The sequence below is a fragment of the Toxotes jaculatrix genome, chromosome 11, assembly GCF_017976425.1.
Source record: "Toxotes jaculatrix isolate fToxJac2 chromosome 11, fToxJac2.pri, whole genome shotgun sequence".
NCBI classification, from domain to species: domain Eukaryota; kingdom Metazoa; phylum Chordata; class Actinopteri; family Toxotidae; genus Toxotes; species Toxotes jaculatrix.
In genome coordinates this window covers 312,501-329,371 of record NC_054404.1, presented here as the reverse complement: position 1 = coordinate 329,371, position 16,871 = coordinate 312,501, and the positions used below count along the sequence as shown (strand labels likewise).

Below are 16,871 nucleotides of genomic sequence, written 5' to 3'. Positions count from 1 at the left end.
ACCAAAGCCCAGGAAAATTTCTCAGAACTTAAGTAATTAAATATTCACTGTTTGATTGATCATGTCTCAGATGCAGGTTGATGAAATTGAAATGTTTTAAGTTCATTTTCCTGAGACACAGTTAGTTAAATCAATTGGTTGGTTAAATCAATTTGTCATTTTTAATCTTTTTCTGTACAAAAAGATGTTAAACATCATAAAAGCACATTTACTCACTGATTATTGTTAAAGTCACGTCATCATCTCCACAGTGCACCGAAGCCCTACAGCACCTCCCACGGGTGGTGGGCCCATGGGAGGTGGTGCCGCCCAGAGTGGGGCTCAAACCCACGATTCAGAGAGACTGACTCTCGTGCTCTAGCAGCTGAGCTAACGGCGGCATCGTTAAAGTTATGAATGCAACCCTGCAACGACGCGTTTCTGTGACATGAACCAAACAGTTCATGAATCATAATCATTTAAATTCAATAATTCAGAGGCACAGGAAGTAAAAACTTCTACAGCCTCGACGTTAATCTGCCCGTTTGTCTTTTAACAAAGCTTCTTATTAACTAAAGCTCTGATTTCCTGTTTCCTGTCTAACCTCGCTGCTCAACTAAACTCGTATACTCCTCAAAGCGTCTGAATGTTCTGAGACAAACTGAAGACTCCTGCACCGCGATGCGAGGACGTCCTTACAGTAACGTTTACAGACGACGGAGCAAAAAGAAAATATTGCTTTATTCCTCAGACGTGTGGTGGAGAGGTGGACGGCTCTGCCTGCAGTTATTGTTGTACTGTATATTGTTATGTATATTGGCTACTCGTGGCCACGCCCCCCCTCTCAGGCCACACCCCCTGCCCCAGTAATGTTTAGACCCCCGCTTGTTTTTATTTTTGCCTCTGCTCATCCATGTGGGTGTGTCCTTCAGAGATCATCTGCCAATCAAAGCCAGTGACCATTCTGGTGGTGGGCAGCCCCGCCCCTCTCTGTCTCACTTGCTGCTGGACAAAATGGCCACCACAGTTCTTGACTTAAGAGTGAGATTTTATGTTTTAACCTGTGAACAAATAAAAGATCGACTGAAAACCTGCAGATGAGTAAAAGGTGACTGTTAATCCCTGAAAAGAAAAAGATCGACAGCTGAACCAAACCTCCCCCCACCCCCAAATGTCTCACGATACGAGGTCCTGACCTCATATCGTCCTGATGATAAAATGTAAGTGAATCTTGGATGGAGGGCTTTTGTCCAGCGGTGAAGACGAAACATTTAGCGATCTCTGTTCTCGAGTCCTGACACTAAATCTGAACGCTGCTTCCCGTCATCCTGTACATACGATGTACTTTAATTACATAGAGCATTACATAGTATGAAAGTCTGATTTTGTACAGATATTCATGTATGTACAGAACAAAATAAAAAATAAAGTGGACATGTTTGAGTATCAGAGTGTGTGTTACACCAACACACTGGTTAGATTCATACACTGTACACACACACAGATAAATTCCTGTACAATCAAACTACTGAGGAAAAGAAATCATTAAAAACCAGAGGAACATTTCAGTGAAAGGCTTTTGGGTGGAATGTGACTTTATCCAAAATAGAATCTTAAACATTTTACAGTGAAAAGCAAACTGGATGTTTGTTCTTCAGCACTTTCACAGACCAAATTAACCTGCAGGTTGTTTTTTATGAACACAACAGAAAAGTTTCACCACTGAAGAAGAACCAAAAACCAGAACAACGAATCCTTTAGTGGTTTACTGTGTAAAAACACTGAGAGCACAGAGGACGCGTCGCAGTCGGAGACCACGCCCCCAGAGTCTGATCCCGACTCGTCAAACTAAGGTGTGTTCAAGCTTCAGGAAAGAATCTGATGGAAAACGTTCAGCAGCTTCTTTCACTTTCAGACTGAATCTTAAACTTAAGGACTAAATGAAAAACTGGTTCAGACTCTCAGGTGTTCTCTCAACACTTTTAAAGCCACCTTCATCCTGTCATTTCCCGACCCCGTGTCAGTCTCCCTGAAGTGGCCGTGCTGCGTTCAGGGCCCACTAATGTTGCTCTTGCGGCCAAGGCGCAGGGCACCAGCGCTCTGTCGGCTCTGCAGTGTGTGCTGGACCATGTCCTTCCACTGGTCGTCAGAGATCTCTTGGGCCCACGCCGGCACACCAAGAGACGGTAACGCCACAGCGGCCATCGTCCTCTTCACCAGCTCCACGTGGTCTGTGGGGGACAGGAAGTGACATCGTAATGGTTCAAATATTTTTTCATATTACATTTTTCACAACAATAGTTTGGAAATTCAGAAAAAGAAGAATAAAAATGAAAAATACAAGTGGAAGATTCAGACATTTGGTTTTCTGTTTGAAGGTTGGACTCTTATTCAGGAAGAAACAGATGCAGTACGGGAGCCTGTGGAGGACATGTGGAGGACCAACCTGCATCCATGGGGATGGAGGCTCGGCTCCTCAGTGCCGCCGCCCCCTCAGGGTCCTCCTCCTCCTCATCACTGTCGGGCGGAGGAGCTTCAGGAAGGTGGAGGCCCATCACCTGGAGGAGAGAGACAGGTGAGACTGATGAAAGTTCTGTCTATGGAGTTTCACCTGAGTCTGTCTTTGACCTGTAGTTAACACCTGGATCTCACCTCTATTCTGTGCTGCACCTGCTGCAGCTGCTCCGCGTGGGAGAGCGTCTCCTCCTGCTCCTCCCCCCTCTCCTCCTCCTCCTCCTCCGGCTGCTCGCTGTTGTTCAGACCGTCCGGATCCTGGTTCAGAGGCTGGTAATGATACCCCCCACTGTTCACCTCCTCCTCCTCCTCCTCCTCATCTCCATCCAGCTCCATTTCACCCTCCTCCTCTCCCCCTCCCTCCCCCCCGCTCCACACAGCTCCCACTGGCAAAAGAGGTCCGTCTGCAGGACGCTCGTCCTCTCCCAGCTCGTCCTCGGAGCTCGGTAAGACTCTCTCCGGTCCCATCGCAGAGCTCCACACTTCCATCCACGGACACACGGGGACCCTGTGGGGGAGGGTGGGTGGTGTGTGTGTGTGTGGGGGGGGGGGGGGGGGTGGACAGTCCCGGGTTAGTGAATTCACTTTGACTTTAGTTCTGTTTCATCTGTCTCAGTACTTTTTAATACTGATTTAAAAATGAGATTTAAAGAAGCTGAACTCTATTAGCACAGGTTCTTTACTGACTGATTGATTGATTGATTGATTGATTGACTTATTGATTATTTCTGGTGGAAAACAGCGTCAGTAAATAATTTAAAATCAGTTTCAATGTTTGTTTATTTTCCTCCTGTAAAAAACTTTATCAAATCATCAATTTCATTCGTTTTTGAAACATGAACAATGATTCATTGATCAGATGATTCATTGATTAGATGATTCATTGATTAGATGATCAGCTGATAATGAAATAACCTTAAACATCAGGGATGAATACACTCATGTTTCACCTGAACAGTCGAACAGAGACAGGGAGGAGGTTCACCAGCATGCTAACAGCTCACATGCTAACAGCTCACATGCTAACAGCTCCGTTAGCTTCCATGTTACCTGGCTGACAGTCTGTACCTACCTGTCCTCTTGTTACAGCCTGTCGGTGATGAACCTGGCTGACTGTCGGGCGGGTAGATGACGGTGATGGTGGAGAACACCTGGAGCGGCTAACGGCTAAAGGCTAACGGCTGCTCTCCGTCTGTTTCTCTGATGAACTCGTCTGTGGATCCGGTTTCTCTCCTGCTGTTGTTTTATTACCGACACAATAACAGACCCTCTCCAGATGAGGGGCTCCGGGGCTCATCTGTCTGTCTGTCTGTCTGCTCAGGACTTCGGGTGTTAGCTGTTAGCTGCTGCTAACTGCAGCTGCAGATCAGACGGTTCCGGGTACGTCACAACACCCCAATAAAACTGACGTCAGTCGCCAACAAAACAAAACAGTTGTTTATAAACAACTTTATTGAAAACATAAACGTAAACACGTCACAGCAGCAGAAAAGAGAAAAACAGTTTAACAAACGAACGTTTCAAATGACAGGTTTATTCATTCATTCATTCATTCACATGATCCGTTCATCTTTTCTGCTCATTTTTATCTAAAGCTGCAAAACAAAACAAGCAAAACAGGAAGCAGCATCACGTTTGACAGGCCTGTTCTGAGATCAGCGGACTAACTACATTCTAATCTTATAAACAGTTATTACGTGTTCATATATACTGATTATTACTGATCAATAAGGGAGACTCAAACTAATCATCTACAGCAGAGGCGTCCAATCAGCAGCAAACCAGCCTGATGCTGCTGATTGGACGCCTCTGCTGTAGATGATTAGTTTGAGCTGGATGGTTGGATCAGAAACCTGCAGCCACTGTGTGGACAGGTGGGACGCCTCTGATCTGCAGGACACAATCAGTGATGTGTTCAGTTTCTGTCCCTGTGTCTCTGTCTGTGTCTGTCTGTCTGTGTCTGTCTGTCTCTCTGTGTCTGTCTGTCTGTCTGTCTGTGTCTCTCTGTCTGTGTCTCTGTCTGTCTGTCTCTGTCTGTCTGTGTCTGTCTGTCTGTCTGTCTGTCTGTCTGTCTCTCTCTGTCTTCCCGTCTGTCTTGTCTCATGTTTGATGTTGGACAAACAGACGACCATCGTTACAGTGAAAGAAACCGTTTAAACAGAAGAAGTCTGACCAGCAGGTGGCGCGTTTTACTCTTCATCGTTCTGTCAGGGCTATTATTTTGAAAATCCCGAGGGGAAATCCTAGTAGTTGATGTGTCACTGTCAGTGGTGTTTTAGGAGCTGATCAGTAATCAGTAATCATCTGTAATTTATTTTTATTAATAGAAATTATAGACTAATCATCTTCCTCTCCACGTGACGTCACAGACCGAGGAGGATTAAACGAGGCTCAGCGGGGTGTGACGTCACATCAGTAAAGATCGTGTGTGATGAGGAGGTGTCACTCTGACGTGGACTGAGTTTCTGCTGATCTGAGCTCAGTTCATCAAACCGCAGAGACACAGAGGAACATCTGAAAAAAAGAAGAAACAGGAAGTGAGAACATTCATCCTCAGGTTTTAGTTTCAGTGTCTTAAAAAAGCAAAGGGAGAATTCACTGTGGTGCAAACAGGACGGACCATCACAGCACGAGCTGCAGAGGCTGGAGGAAAGCACAGCCATGAAAAGGATTTGGAAAAAATGAGATAATTTCAGCGATTTTTAAATATTTAAAATATATTTTTAAATACACAGTTCGTAACTTTATGTTTTTATTCTTATGTCAGGACACAGTGCCAGGATTAATGCTCCTTCATCTGACTTATTATAAATGTCATTATTGATTCTTCTGATGAAATATCATCGGGTGTCGTTGTTGTTGCGCTGTGTTCGGTCCCGGTAAACCGGTCAGAGTGAGCCCTCCCTCCTCCGCCTCCTCTCTCTGTGTCTCATAGTAACGGTCACCTGCAGAAACACACCGGGACTCGCGGAGCTCACACCGACCACAGACGGACCCTTGCCCGGCTGCAGGACACCGACCTCGTCGCTCGGTTCTCCCCCGCTGATCAAACCCGATCAATCGATACCTCGGATCGATTGGCTCTGATGTCCGCCGCGGTGGAACCGGCGCGTGGCCTGCGGCGGGATCAGAGCAACCGGAGTAGCGAGTGATGACATCAGCGTGTGAGAGTCCTGATCCTCCCCGCGTGAGCTGATCGATAATTTATCAGGTTAATCAATCACCTTGCTGCAGGACCGGTCAGGGCCTAACTTAATTATTGATCGCTTGATCTGGCTGATCAGCTGATCGGTTTCAGACAGACCATCAGAAACCTGTTCATGCTCATCAATACTTTTGAATATTCGATAATTGATCAGCTCTGGTTTATGTTTTTACATAAATTTGCAAGATTGATCAGTGAGTTCATCATCTGAAACTGATCAGCTGATCCCACCATGATCAGCACCTATTGATAACTGATCACTAAACCATTTCTCTGCCTCTCACATCAGATGATTGATTGATTGAGTAATTGTTGGAGCTCTGCTCTGTGCTTTATGGTGTGTGTTGTACATGGAATCTGTGGTGATGTATTGATCACATGACTGATCAATGTTTTGTAAACAGTCTGAGGTCAGTGATCAGTTTGTCACTTCCTGTTAATGAGCCAATGATGTGTGAATGTTTCTGCTGAAATCTTCAGCGGCCAAATATCCAGGCCAGCGTCCAGCTCAGCAGCTGGTGGAGACCAAACACTGAGCTAAAAGGCAGGGACACTGTCTTTTAGCTCAGTCCTCAGGTGGACTCAGAGACCACTCCAGATGAAGGCTCGTGTTGATCTGGAACAGCTGGGTGTGGAGATAAACAGCTGCCAGAAACAAGTGGACACACAAATCAGTTTTTCTGAAGGACTGTGTGGAGTTACAGAAGCTGGAAACCAGGAGCGTGACAGGCGACAGACGACCAGCAGCTCAGTACATCTTATCTATGGTTTTTCGCTCCATGTTCCTCCAGGTGTTCCAGTGTTCCCAGTGCTCCCAGTCCCGTCTAGGATGCTGCCAGCTTCCATCCAGATCACGGGGGAGCTGCTATCAGCAGCTGAGGTCCAGGACATCTGTGAGAGTCTGAAGGAGGACAGCGTCCGGCTGTTGTCCGTCCGTGGCTGCCAGCTTTCAGACCGCGACTTCGGACGCATCTGTCGCAGCGTCGCAGAGTCGCGCTCGCTTGCTCAGCTCAACCTTAACCTAGGCGTCGTCTCCAGCATCAGCCGGACACGACACCTGGCTGACGCCCTGAAGACCAACCGATCCCTGCAGACCCTGTTGTGAGTAGATCAGTAATTAGCAGCGCTTCATTAAAAACTCTTCGACACGTCTCATTGGCTGTTAAAACAGGTGCTGACAACACACAACACGCTGAGGGATCCCAGTGGTTCACGTCACTTACCTGAGCGTTCCTTCCCTACAGGGTTCACCTTGACTATTAGGGTTGGTCCTCCGGGGACCATGCACTGGCTGACTGATTGGTTTGTAACATTTTGTCCCTGTCCCTTCCAGTCTCCACGGCAGCCCCCTGTTGGACGCTGGCCTGGTAACCCTGAATTCGGCCCTGTCGACCCACCCAACGCTTGTCTGTCTGGATCTGGGAGACTGCATGCTGGGAGACGAGGCGCTGGGTCTGATCTGTGGGATGCTGCCACCCGACGGAGCAAAGTCAGGTAATAAACACCTGTAAACTCCCAGAGAACACCTGGTCTAGAGTCCAGAACCAGGATCCAGGAACTGATATAAACATAAGTCAGACTGTGAACGAGCAGCAGGACTGATGAGACTCTGCAGTTTGCAGAAGTGGACATTTTTTCCATAAAACTCAGAGGACGTCTCGTCTCCTGGGACTTTGTTATTTCAGGCTCAAATAACCTGAATTCATCAGCTCTGCCGTCCACATGCTGCTGTCGCCACGCTGAGGCGGTGAACTCTTCATCCGTCCTGTCTCACACAACAAGTCAAAACAAAACAATAAGACTCTGAGGTGAAGCTCACAGCGTCTTCGGTGTGTGTGTGTGTGTGTGTGTGTGTGTGTGTGTGCGTGTGCAGGTCTGAGGGAGCTAACGCTCAGTGCTAACCCAGGAATCAGCTCCAAAGGCTGGGCTCGACTCAGCATCGCTGTGGCTCACAGCTCCCAGCTCCGAGTCCTCAACCTGGACTACAACCCACTGGGTAACTACACTCTGTGTGTGTGTGTGTGTGCGTGCACGTGTGTGTGTGTGTGTGTGTGTGTGTGAGTTTACGACAGGAAAGCAGTGATTGGTCACAGTGAACATTTGTTCTTTCGTGGATTGATAAGTTGTGGGTGCGACTCCGATCATCTGAAGCTCTAAATCTCTCTGGAATGCAGCTTCACTACCTCAGGAGTTCTCAGGGTTCTGGTGGTTCTGGTGGTTGTGGTAGTTAATGTTCTGGGTCAGACAGACCTGGTTCTGGTAGTTAGTGTTATAGTCCTAATTCTTTAGTTATCTAATTAGTTAATGTTCTTGTACAAATGGTTCTGATTCTGGTTGTTGTGATGTGACTGTGATTGTGATGGTTCTGGTTAATGTTCTGGTTCTGTCTCCAGGTGATCAGATTGCAGGGATGTTGGCAGTTGCCGTGGCGTCCAGCAGAACCCTGGAGGTTTTGGACCTGGAGGGAACCGGACTGACCAACCAATCAGCACAGGTCGACCAATCACAGTCCACGTTGTCTGTGGTTGTTTGTTGGTGGAGGTCTCACTCTGCCGGCTCTCAGTTGTTCCTGTGTTTGTCCAGCAGGGGGAGACACTGACCTGAGCATTATGTACTGCAGCTGTGAGGGTTCCTCAGTGTTCAAACTGAAGGCCCAACCTCAGCTTCACTCTGAGGTTCAGGAGGTCGTGACTCTGAACCTGACCTGTGATGTCCTCCTCCTCATCCTCCTCATCCTCCTCCCCCTCCTCCTCCTCCTCCCCCTCCTCCCCCTCCTCCTCCTCCTCCTCGTCCTCCTCCTCGTCCTCGTCCTCCTCCTCCTCCTCGTCCTCATCCTCCTCCTCCTCCCCTCCTCCTCCTCGTCCTCCTCCTCCCGCTCCTCCTCCTCGTCCTCCTCCTCCTCCTCGTCCTCCTCCTCCCCCCCGAACCTTAAAAAGCAAATCACATGACACAGTTTAATCAATGTTAATGCGTTAAACACGTTATGTTTATTTGAAGTGTTAAATATGAAAAAGTCTTCTCTGTGTCCAGGTCTTCTTGGACATGGTGGAGAACTACCCGACCAGTCTGCGGGTCCTGGTTCTGGCAGAGAACGACATCAGTCCAGAGTTGCAGCAGCAGATCTGTGACCTGCTGTCTGAAGGAGAGGACGACGATGACAGAGAGGCCCCGCCCCTCCAACCAGGCCACGCCTCCAACAGTGCACTGCTGCCAATAAGAGACAAGTACCAACCAATCAGAGACAAGTACCAGCCCCCCACCTGGCTACCCCACAGCAGTAAGGGCTGAACACTCCCCCTGCCCCCCCTTTAGCCTGTCCTCCCACAGGCTGACCCCCCCCCCCATACTGTAGCCCTTTACCCTGTACCTCTTATAGACCACCCCAACACTGGTTTCCCCTCCTGTCCCAGTTTATTCTCCACACTGGTCCCAGAGACAGCAAGACAGGTTCATACTGCACAGACCCAGTACAGAACCAGTACAGTACTACTATACAACTAGTAAACTGTTTATCATTCTCGCTCCTCTGGTCAAAGGGTTGATACTGGTTTGACTGGTCCAAGTTATGATACTGGTTCTACCAGTCATGCTCTTCTTACTGGTTCTACTGGTATAATATGAGTGATGTAATCAGACTGAGACTGCGTACATATCAGTGTTGGTCTGTTCCAACCTTGTTAATCAAGCAGTGGTCTGGTTTTGGCCCAGTGAACCCAGTTAAACCCAGTTAAACCCAGTATTACCATGGTTCTGTGGTGTTATGCATTCCCAGTCACAGCAGAAGGTTTTGTGTTCTCTAATAACAGACTAAGTGTGGACCTGGTTAAACTGGTTTTTCTCTAATCCCAGTTAACCCAGTATTCTACATTTGTAATAATGAATATTCTCCTCTGCTGTGCTTCCTCTGAGAAGTTCTGCTCCTGGTTCTGGTTCCAGAGCAGGATGCAGAACTGAATATATGACACAGGCATGTGGATTTATGGAGCTCCTAACTGACTGACTGAGCCTCTGTTACACTGAAACACTGAAGCTTCTGCTTTTACATGTTTCACCAATGTTCTGAACATCATGTATGAATTTCAACATTTTCCAAATCAAAGTTTTTACATTGATTTCATTTAAAGGAACAGTTCAATAATTAGAGAAGTGACATTGGTCAAATGTCTCCTCTGTCCAGAGGAGACAAACTCCTCCTCCCAGGAGCGAGGGTGTCATGGCCGCTTCCAGTCCAGATTCTAATGCCGCTGTTCTAAACCAGGTCAAATCCAATCTCTAAGACTGGAATTATTTGGGAGGTATTTGTGGAGTGTCGTCGGCATACGGTGTAACGCTCACCGTATGCTGACGACACTCAGATCTGCTTTTCACCCGGTGACCAGGTGTCTTACCTGTGAGTAGTGACATTTTGAACTATTCCTTTAAAGAGTTTTTAAATAGTTGACTAAACACCACAGTGTGGAGGCTTCTCTCTCTGCACGGGGATTTTTACTGAAATGACCTGGAACCAATGCACGTCTGATGGAAAGGAATCAATCAAAAAACTGAACATTGATTTGGAAATTGACTTTCATTTAGTTTCTTGGTCTGAATAATGAGCAGACTTGTCGGTCTGGCCCTTTAAATCTGGTGTGAAGCTCTAAATGTGTTGTTCTTCCCACAGACTCCAGCCCCCAGATGATCTTGCTGACTTCAGGTCTAGGTGAGAGCTTATTGGCTGAGACTGAGATGTGACTCCTCCCCAAAACACACCCACTTCCTGTTAGACCGCCTTCACTCCATTCTCTTTAGTTGTTTATTTTGGGGTTGGAATGTTCCTGTTTGTTTCTGCACTGCACTACTCCGGGTTGTCAGATCACCTGATCACTAGCAGCCAATCACATGCTCTGCATGGTTTGATGTAGCACCTGTACAAAGACTAGAACACAATGAGTTGTGGCACAAAACCTTAACACACCAAGTGACTTACAGACAGGTGTTTGATCAGCAGGTGAACAGTGTTTCAGTATCACTCATACGGCTCCATTCCAAAGGCTTAATGGATGAATGACTAATGCACCAAACATCAGTTAGAAGACATTAATGAGAACAACATCTGGACCCAGCTGGGTGAGAGGAGGAAGATAGGACAGCTGGGGATGGAGGAGAGGTGTGCAGAGGATCATGGGAAGTCTCCCAGCAGCCTCGGCCTAAGTAGAGGTTTGATAACTGCAGCCTTAAAAGCCTGTGGAACATTATCCTGTTACCACAGAGACATTTATCTGGTCTAATGTGGAAGTGTCAGTCAAAGGTAAAGCATCTCTGAGAAATCTGGTTGGAATCGGATCCAAGAGACATGTGGATGGTTTGGATTTAGAAACTACTGAAGTCAACTCAGCAAAGTCTGTGGGACAGACACAGTGTCAGGACAGATCAGGACTGACAGACGTTTCTAAAGCTGCTGTTCCTGACTCACCTGCATCACAGCTGTAGGAAGGATGAGATGGATTCAGCTCTAATTAATGTCTCATAACTGATATATAAGTGTTAGTAAATGATTTATTAAGCATTGATGAATGCATTAATTCCAGCTTATAGAGCCAGTAGGCCTGGAGTCCTATCACAGTGGTGCCTGTGTTTCTGATGAATGTACCTTCTGCTCTGTGGGTTTGTTCTGCTGCTCCGATGTCACAATAATAAAACTGTTTACAGCTTCGTAAGAAGCAACGAGTCTGATTCGTCATTACACGGTGAATCGCAGACCATCAGCCCACGGCGACGCAGCACAGGTGTGATCCTGATGTCAGACCTCCCATCGCTGCTTCCTCTCAGTCCGTCACGTCTGCTGCCAGTAGGAAAAACTCCAGCTCTCAGGCTTCAGAGCTCATCGTTCACAACTTTATTGCACAGTTTGTTATAAAAACGTAAGAGTCTCAGCAGAACGTCACACACACACACGCACACTGCTGATAAATTACACCAATAAATTAGGTTTGAAAGCTGCAGAGACGCAGCCTGTTTTACCTCCACGTGGAAACAGTTCACTGACCATCTGAACATACAAACATTCTGGCTCAGAGTCAAATCAGCTTTAAACCTCAGCAGAAGAACCACAGGAAGCGTCTGGTGTCGTCACTGACGCCCAGCCTGACGCTGCTTCCTGCTCCGCGGGGTCAGTGACGTCGCCGTGCCGACGCCGACTTTAAATAATTTGTCCTAAAACGTGATCTGATCTTCTTGCAGGTATGCTAACACCTGAGCATTTTCAAGGTCACATTTTAGGACAAATTAATGCAGAAAACTATGACATTTTTCTTGCGACTTTATGTTCCACAGGTCACATGACCAAAAACATGATGTCATTCGAAGCGTGAGCCGTTCTTTCAGACTCTCCTGGTTCCTGCACTGAGTCAGTGAGTCACAGGTGGATCAACGAGGCGAACATCTGTTAGAAAACATCTGCTTCCTCAATAAAAAGTCCAGATGTTCTGGCGTGAAGGTAACTACGACTCCCAACATGCATCTGGCCAAGAAACATCCAATCACAGAGCTCGAAGTTGTGTCATGTGAACCACTAACAGTGGACGTTAAAGACGGATCTGCAGCAGAGTCAGTTCAGCAGCGGACAGACCACTTCTCCATGGCAACAGCAGCCTGGACCCCAGCTCAGACCTGAACCTGAGGCAGGTGAAGTCAGTTATACTTTTCAGGTTCAAGACGACAGCTCTGACCTCTGACCTCTGATCCTGCAGGGGTGAGAGAGCCCCCCCGTGTGTCACTCCCGTGCTCGGACGCCTACTCAGTCTATACGACCTCCACGTTGAGTTTCTTCTTCTCTGGATCCGCAGCATTCAGGAAGCTGATCTGACAGTCCTGCTCGTCCTGCTGGGCTCTCCGCCTGCTCTTCTGTCCTTGCTGCGATGATGATGACCAACAGGGGGCGTGGCCACAGTCCCTGCAGTTCCCATGCAGGACGAGGGCGGCAGTCAGCACCACCACGCCCAGCGTCAGCCCTGCCAGCACCAGCAGGACAATGAGCTGGACCTCTGAGAGGCCGGGGCTGCCGCGCTCGCTCACCGTTACCTTAAACAGCCGGTCGTCGTGATGGCTGCTGTTACTGCTGGTCCTTTGGTTCTTACCTCCAGTGGTCGAGTGGTGCCCCGGCTCGCCACCTCCTCCCCCCTGCCACCCCAGCATTGTCCATCCAGACTCGGGGGAGTCGCTCCTCTCCAGCGTCTCGCAGGTGGCTCCGGAGTAGCCAGGCCGGCAGATGCAGTGGAAGCCTCCGGCACGGTCGAGGCAGTGGCCGGCATTGAGGCAGGGCCGGCTGGCGCATTCGTCCAGGTTGACAGTGCAGAAGCGGCCGGTGAAGCCGGCGGGACAGAGGCAGGAGAAGCGGTTGACGCCGTCCAAGCAGGTGGCACCATTACCGCACGGTTTCATCAGACAGTCGTCCACGTCGGTCTCACAGCGCGGCCCCGTGAAGCCGGCCAGACAGCGACACGTCAACTCTGCTGCAAAACCATCGGCATCCTCACACAGACCGCCGTTCTTACATGAAGACCTGGAGATGGACAACAGAGGAAACACATGAAGAAGATAAAGATGAAAGTGTGACCTGATGATGGCGAACTGGTCAGTTCATCCTGAGGGGACCATGAACGCACCAACAACGGTCTCTGATAAACTGATGAAGCTAATACAATGTGATGGTGTCATTTCTGTTGGAGGCGGAGTTCATTTTTTATTTATATTTTAAAGCATCATGATTTTCTACACGGCTGTTTATTCTGAACATTTGGACGGACAGACCTCCTCCGGTGACAGGGTCCGGTCTTCAGCTGACAGTTTCTGCCATGGAAACCTTCAGGACACAGACAAGTGTATTCACCGCTGTCCTCCATCACACAGGAAGCTCCGTTCTGACACGGCTGCTGCTCCGAGCACACATACAGGTCTGAAACACGGAACATACGGGTCTGAAACACGGAACATACGGGTCTGAAACAGTTAACCCTGTTAAACCGACGGGAGCGCCGGCGATCTTTAAGGGGTTTAAACCGACGGGAGCGCCGGCGATCTCTTTTGCATATCAATTTTTAAATGCCGGTAAAACTGCAACCACATAAGATAGAGCAATAATTCTTTTTGCATATTAAACCGGAGGAGTAACACTTACATATCAAACTTTAAACATGTCTCAGAGAGCTGTTCTCTTCCACGAGTGGGTGTGCAGAAAACCAGTAAAAAGTCGCAAAAAATCCATAAACAGCGCACACAATAAAACTAGTATAATCCAGATAGCGGGTGTTCGTTTTGTTTTTGTCTTAGTTTATAAATTTGAGTGTATCTCAAAGACTAGCCAGTGTATACACTCAAATTTATTGTGGTTTAAAGTTATTTTGTGCAACTTTTTTATATTTCTAATTTTGAGGGATACAGCTAAGACATCTCTGTATTTAGAAAAATATGTGGCACCACAGCAGGTAAAAATGTAAAATATGTTCTGGAGGATTTGGTTCTATGGCAGGTTTAAAAGGGTTAATGAAAAACCTGAGACGACAGGAAGAACACACAGTGCAGAGGACGTTTCGACTTTTTATTCAAACTGTAAAAAGCGTCTCCGACCTTTGTCACAGAAGCGTCCCCCCCAGCCCAGATCACAGCTGCACTGCCACGGCTGCTGACAGGAGCCGTGGCGACAGCCAGGCATCGGCACGCAGCGGTCGCAGCGGTCGCCGTCCCAACCGGGGTCACACCTGAAAACACACACACAAACTGTTAGTTAGAATGTTAGAATGGATCACACACGTCCACCGGTGCGCTGCCAGGCTGTCAGACCACAAACACAACACCTGAGTCCAGCAGGAAGCAGCCTGAGGCTCCTCCTCCTCAAGCAAACACACTGAAGCACAGAACAGGTGATGATGATGGACACAGGTGTTTGTGAGTCCATCAGGACTAACTGATCAGTGAATAACTGATGGATGTCTCACCTGCAGACTCCGGACTCATCACAGTGGCTGTTGGTGACGCTGCAGCTGCAGTTACTTCCTGGAGGAAGAAGAACAGGACAGATCAAAGACAACAGGGACAGACAGATGGACGTCCCTGGGACAGGAAGCTGACAATATAACAGCTAGGCTGTAACAGAGCTTCATTTTTCTTTCCTGTACAGTCCACGAGCGTCTGAGTCTCGTCTGAGTCTCGCCCGAGTCTCGTCCAACTCAGATATTTTCTCTTGTTGACAGTTTGTTTTCGTTGCTGCGTCCTGTGAACTCGGAGTCACCGACCCTTGCTGTGTGTCTTTAGTGTTTGTGTCTCAGCTGCCAGGACATATTTCAGTGTTTCAGGTCTCTGGTGGGACATTAGTAGCAGACAGTTTGACCTCTGACCTCTGACAGTCGCTGAGCCACGTGGCGTTCAGTGTTTGAGCAGCTTGTCTGTCGCTCAGAGAGACAGCTGGTAACAACCCGTTGCTTTGATTGAGTTATGTCAAACAGAAAGACGGGGGGGGGGGGCTTTCCTCCTAATGTCTCTGTGGACACAGAGACTGCAACAATTAGTCCATTAATCAACTGACAACAGAAAATGAATCAGCAGCTTTTTTCCTAAACGTGAGAGTTTGATGCTTTAACAGCAGTGAACCAATCATCTCTGGACCATGTGTTGGACTGACGGAGACGGGAAGACGGGAAATTAAACAGCATTTAATGACTGTAGGAGGACAACATTTACAGAATTGCCTGATGTCGTATTCTGATTGGTTGGCTAGTGGTCACGCGTCGTCCCACTGTCTCGGGCCCTGCTGTCAGCAGCCTCTCAAAGCGTCCGTCCTTCTGTCTGGTTTTATTTCCTCCTGAGGATCAAACGCACACAGAGTCATCTGCAGGAATATTTGATCCATATTTAGAGCACAGACCCTGACCTCTGACCTCTGACCTCTGTGCTAACAGCAGCTCTGAGTGCAGGTGAAGTGAAGTGGATCGAGTGTCAGCTCCAATGAGGGAGGATTGTTTTCAAAGGGTCCTGACACAAAAACAACAGACTCGTCCTCGGTCCTCCGTCCCGGCAGCTCCAGGACCAGGTCAGCTGATCTGTCCTGGAGCTGCCGGGACGCCGGTCGAGTCTCACATGACTTCAGCAACAGCCGGGAGGAGCTAAGTGTTATCTGAGAAGGGGCGGACAACAACGAGCGGAGGGTTAATCTGACAGCTGGGAGGGAGCGGATTAACGGAGAACAATAACCTGCTGAGCGCCTCTGAGCGCGCTCAGTGAGGATCCTGACACCGCCATGATTTACTGCTGAGTCACATGACTCCTGTTAAAACCTTTGGGATTGTTGGTGCGTTCTTTAGAAACATTTAGAGGCAAAACCGTGTTATGTTTGAGAGAGACGGTCTGAGGACTGAGACAGGTCCTCGTGAAAGACCATGAAAGACTTTTACCAAGGAGAGAAAACTACAAATCACAGCAGGTGAAGTGTGTGTGTGACATCTGGCCCACAGGTGACAGGTGACTGAGCCATGAGTCAAAACACCTGTTCACGACCCGACTGGTTCCATTCAGATACTCACCTGGTTCCGGTCTGGGAACGATCCTGGTCTGGTTTAGTCCAGAAACGTTCATGTGACTGCGTTTGTCCATCATTTGAATTGATAACTGGCAGTTTGGATGTTTCAGGTCAGAACGTACAACACGAGTCTGACGCTTCTCTGTGTGTCTGTGGCGGTTCTGGGGAGGGGCCAGCAGGGGCCAGTGCCCCTGTAGCACTGATTCTGGACCCCCCTGTGGCCCCCCCTCCGAAAGTAGATTATTCAGTAGCGCCGAGTCGCCGACGTCGAAGGTAGAACTAACGTGCGTGGCTTAACATTCTAGTCGGACCTTTTAGTGCGCTGCACCATTTAAAAAACGAGCGCGAACCATAACACGAGCCTGAAGCAGTCGGAAGATTACAACGAACAACGACGAACGAACTTACACTGTCAAGGTAAGACTTCTGGTAAAGAAATGTTGTTTGCTAACTTTATGAATTATAATAGCATCCTGCCAGAACACCAGGTGTTAATGTCAGCTTAAGTTGATTGTATGGTTCTAGCTAACGTTAGTTACTATTCTTAACGTACGTTATCACAACACAAAACCAAGCAAGCCCGCAATGGTAGGATTGCTGAAGTGTAATTCCTCTTAATTGCTT

The 16,871-nt window shown here is 48.1% G+C and overlaps 3 protein-coding genes across 4 annotated transcripts in view; 1 reads left to right on the top strand and 2 right to left on the bottom strand.

Annotated features, from left to right (window-relative positions):
• Nucleotides 1-1,305: 1,305 nt before the first annotated feature.
• mea1 (male-enhanced antigen 1) lies at nt 1,306-3,872 on the bottom strand. The gene is made up of 4 exons (XM_041049084.1): nt 3,566-3,872; nt 2,632-3,001; nt 2,426-2,537; nt 1,306-2,210 (listed from the first exon to the last, which is right to left on the bottom strand). The coding sequence occupies exons 2-4, from the start codon at nt 2,980-2,982 to the stop codon at nt 2,029-2,031; spliced, it is 645 nt and encodes a 214-aa protein (XP_040905018.1). The 5' UTR covers nt 2,983-3,001; nt 3,566-3,872; the 3' UTR covers nt 1,306-2,028.
• A 1,402-nt stretch (nt 3,873-5,274) lies between these two features.
• Nucleotides 5,275-11,390, top strand: lrrc73 (leucine rich repeat containing 73). 2 transcript variants are annotated; one of them, XM_041050644.1, is made up of 7 exons: nt 5,275-5,657; nt 6,490-6,799; nt 7,032-7,192; nt 7,572-7,694; nt 8,092-8,192; nt 8,729-8,975; nt 10,359-11,390. In XM_041050644.1, exons 1-7 carry the CDS (start codon nt 5,645-5,647, stop codon nt 10,427-10,429), a joined length of 1,026 nt encoding a protein of 341 aa, XP_040906578.1. In that variant the 5' UTR covers nt 5,275-5,644; the 3' UTR covers nt 10,430-11,390. The 2 variants fall into 2 exon arrangements, with proteins under 2 accessions (XP_040906578.1, XP_040906580.1); XM_041050646.1 differs by having other exon boundaries at nt 5,275-5,704.
• Nucleotides 11,391-11,511: 121 nt separating this feature from the next.
• Nucleotides 11,512-16,871, bottom strand: part of dlk2 (delta-like 2 homolog (Drosophila)) — a 15,241-nt gene continuing 9,881 nt past the window's right edge. Inside the window, exons 3-6 of the mRNA XM_041050643.1 lie at nt 14,671-14,728; nt 14,303-14,433; nt 13,487-13,631; nt 11,512-13,238 (exon numbers count right to left, since the gene is read on the bottom strand). Of these exons, the coding sequence (XP_040906577.1) occupies nt 12,479-13,238; nt 13,487-13,631; nt 14,303-14,433; nt 14,671-14,728 (1,094 nt within the window). The 3' untranslated portion in view covers nt 11,512-12,478. The remainder of the gene's footprint in view (nt 13,239-13,486; nt 13,632-14,302; nt 14,434-14,670; nt 14,729-16,871) is intronic.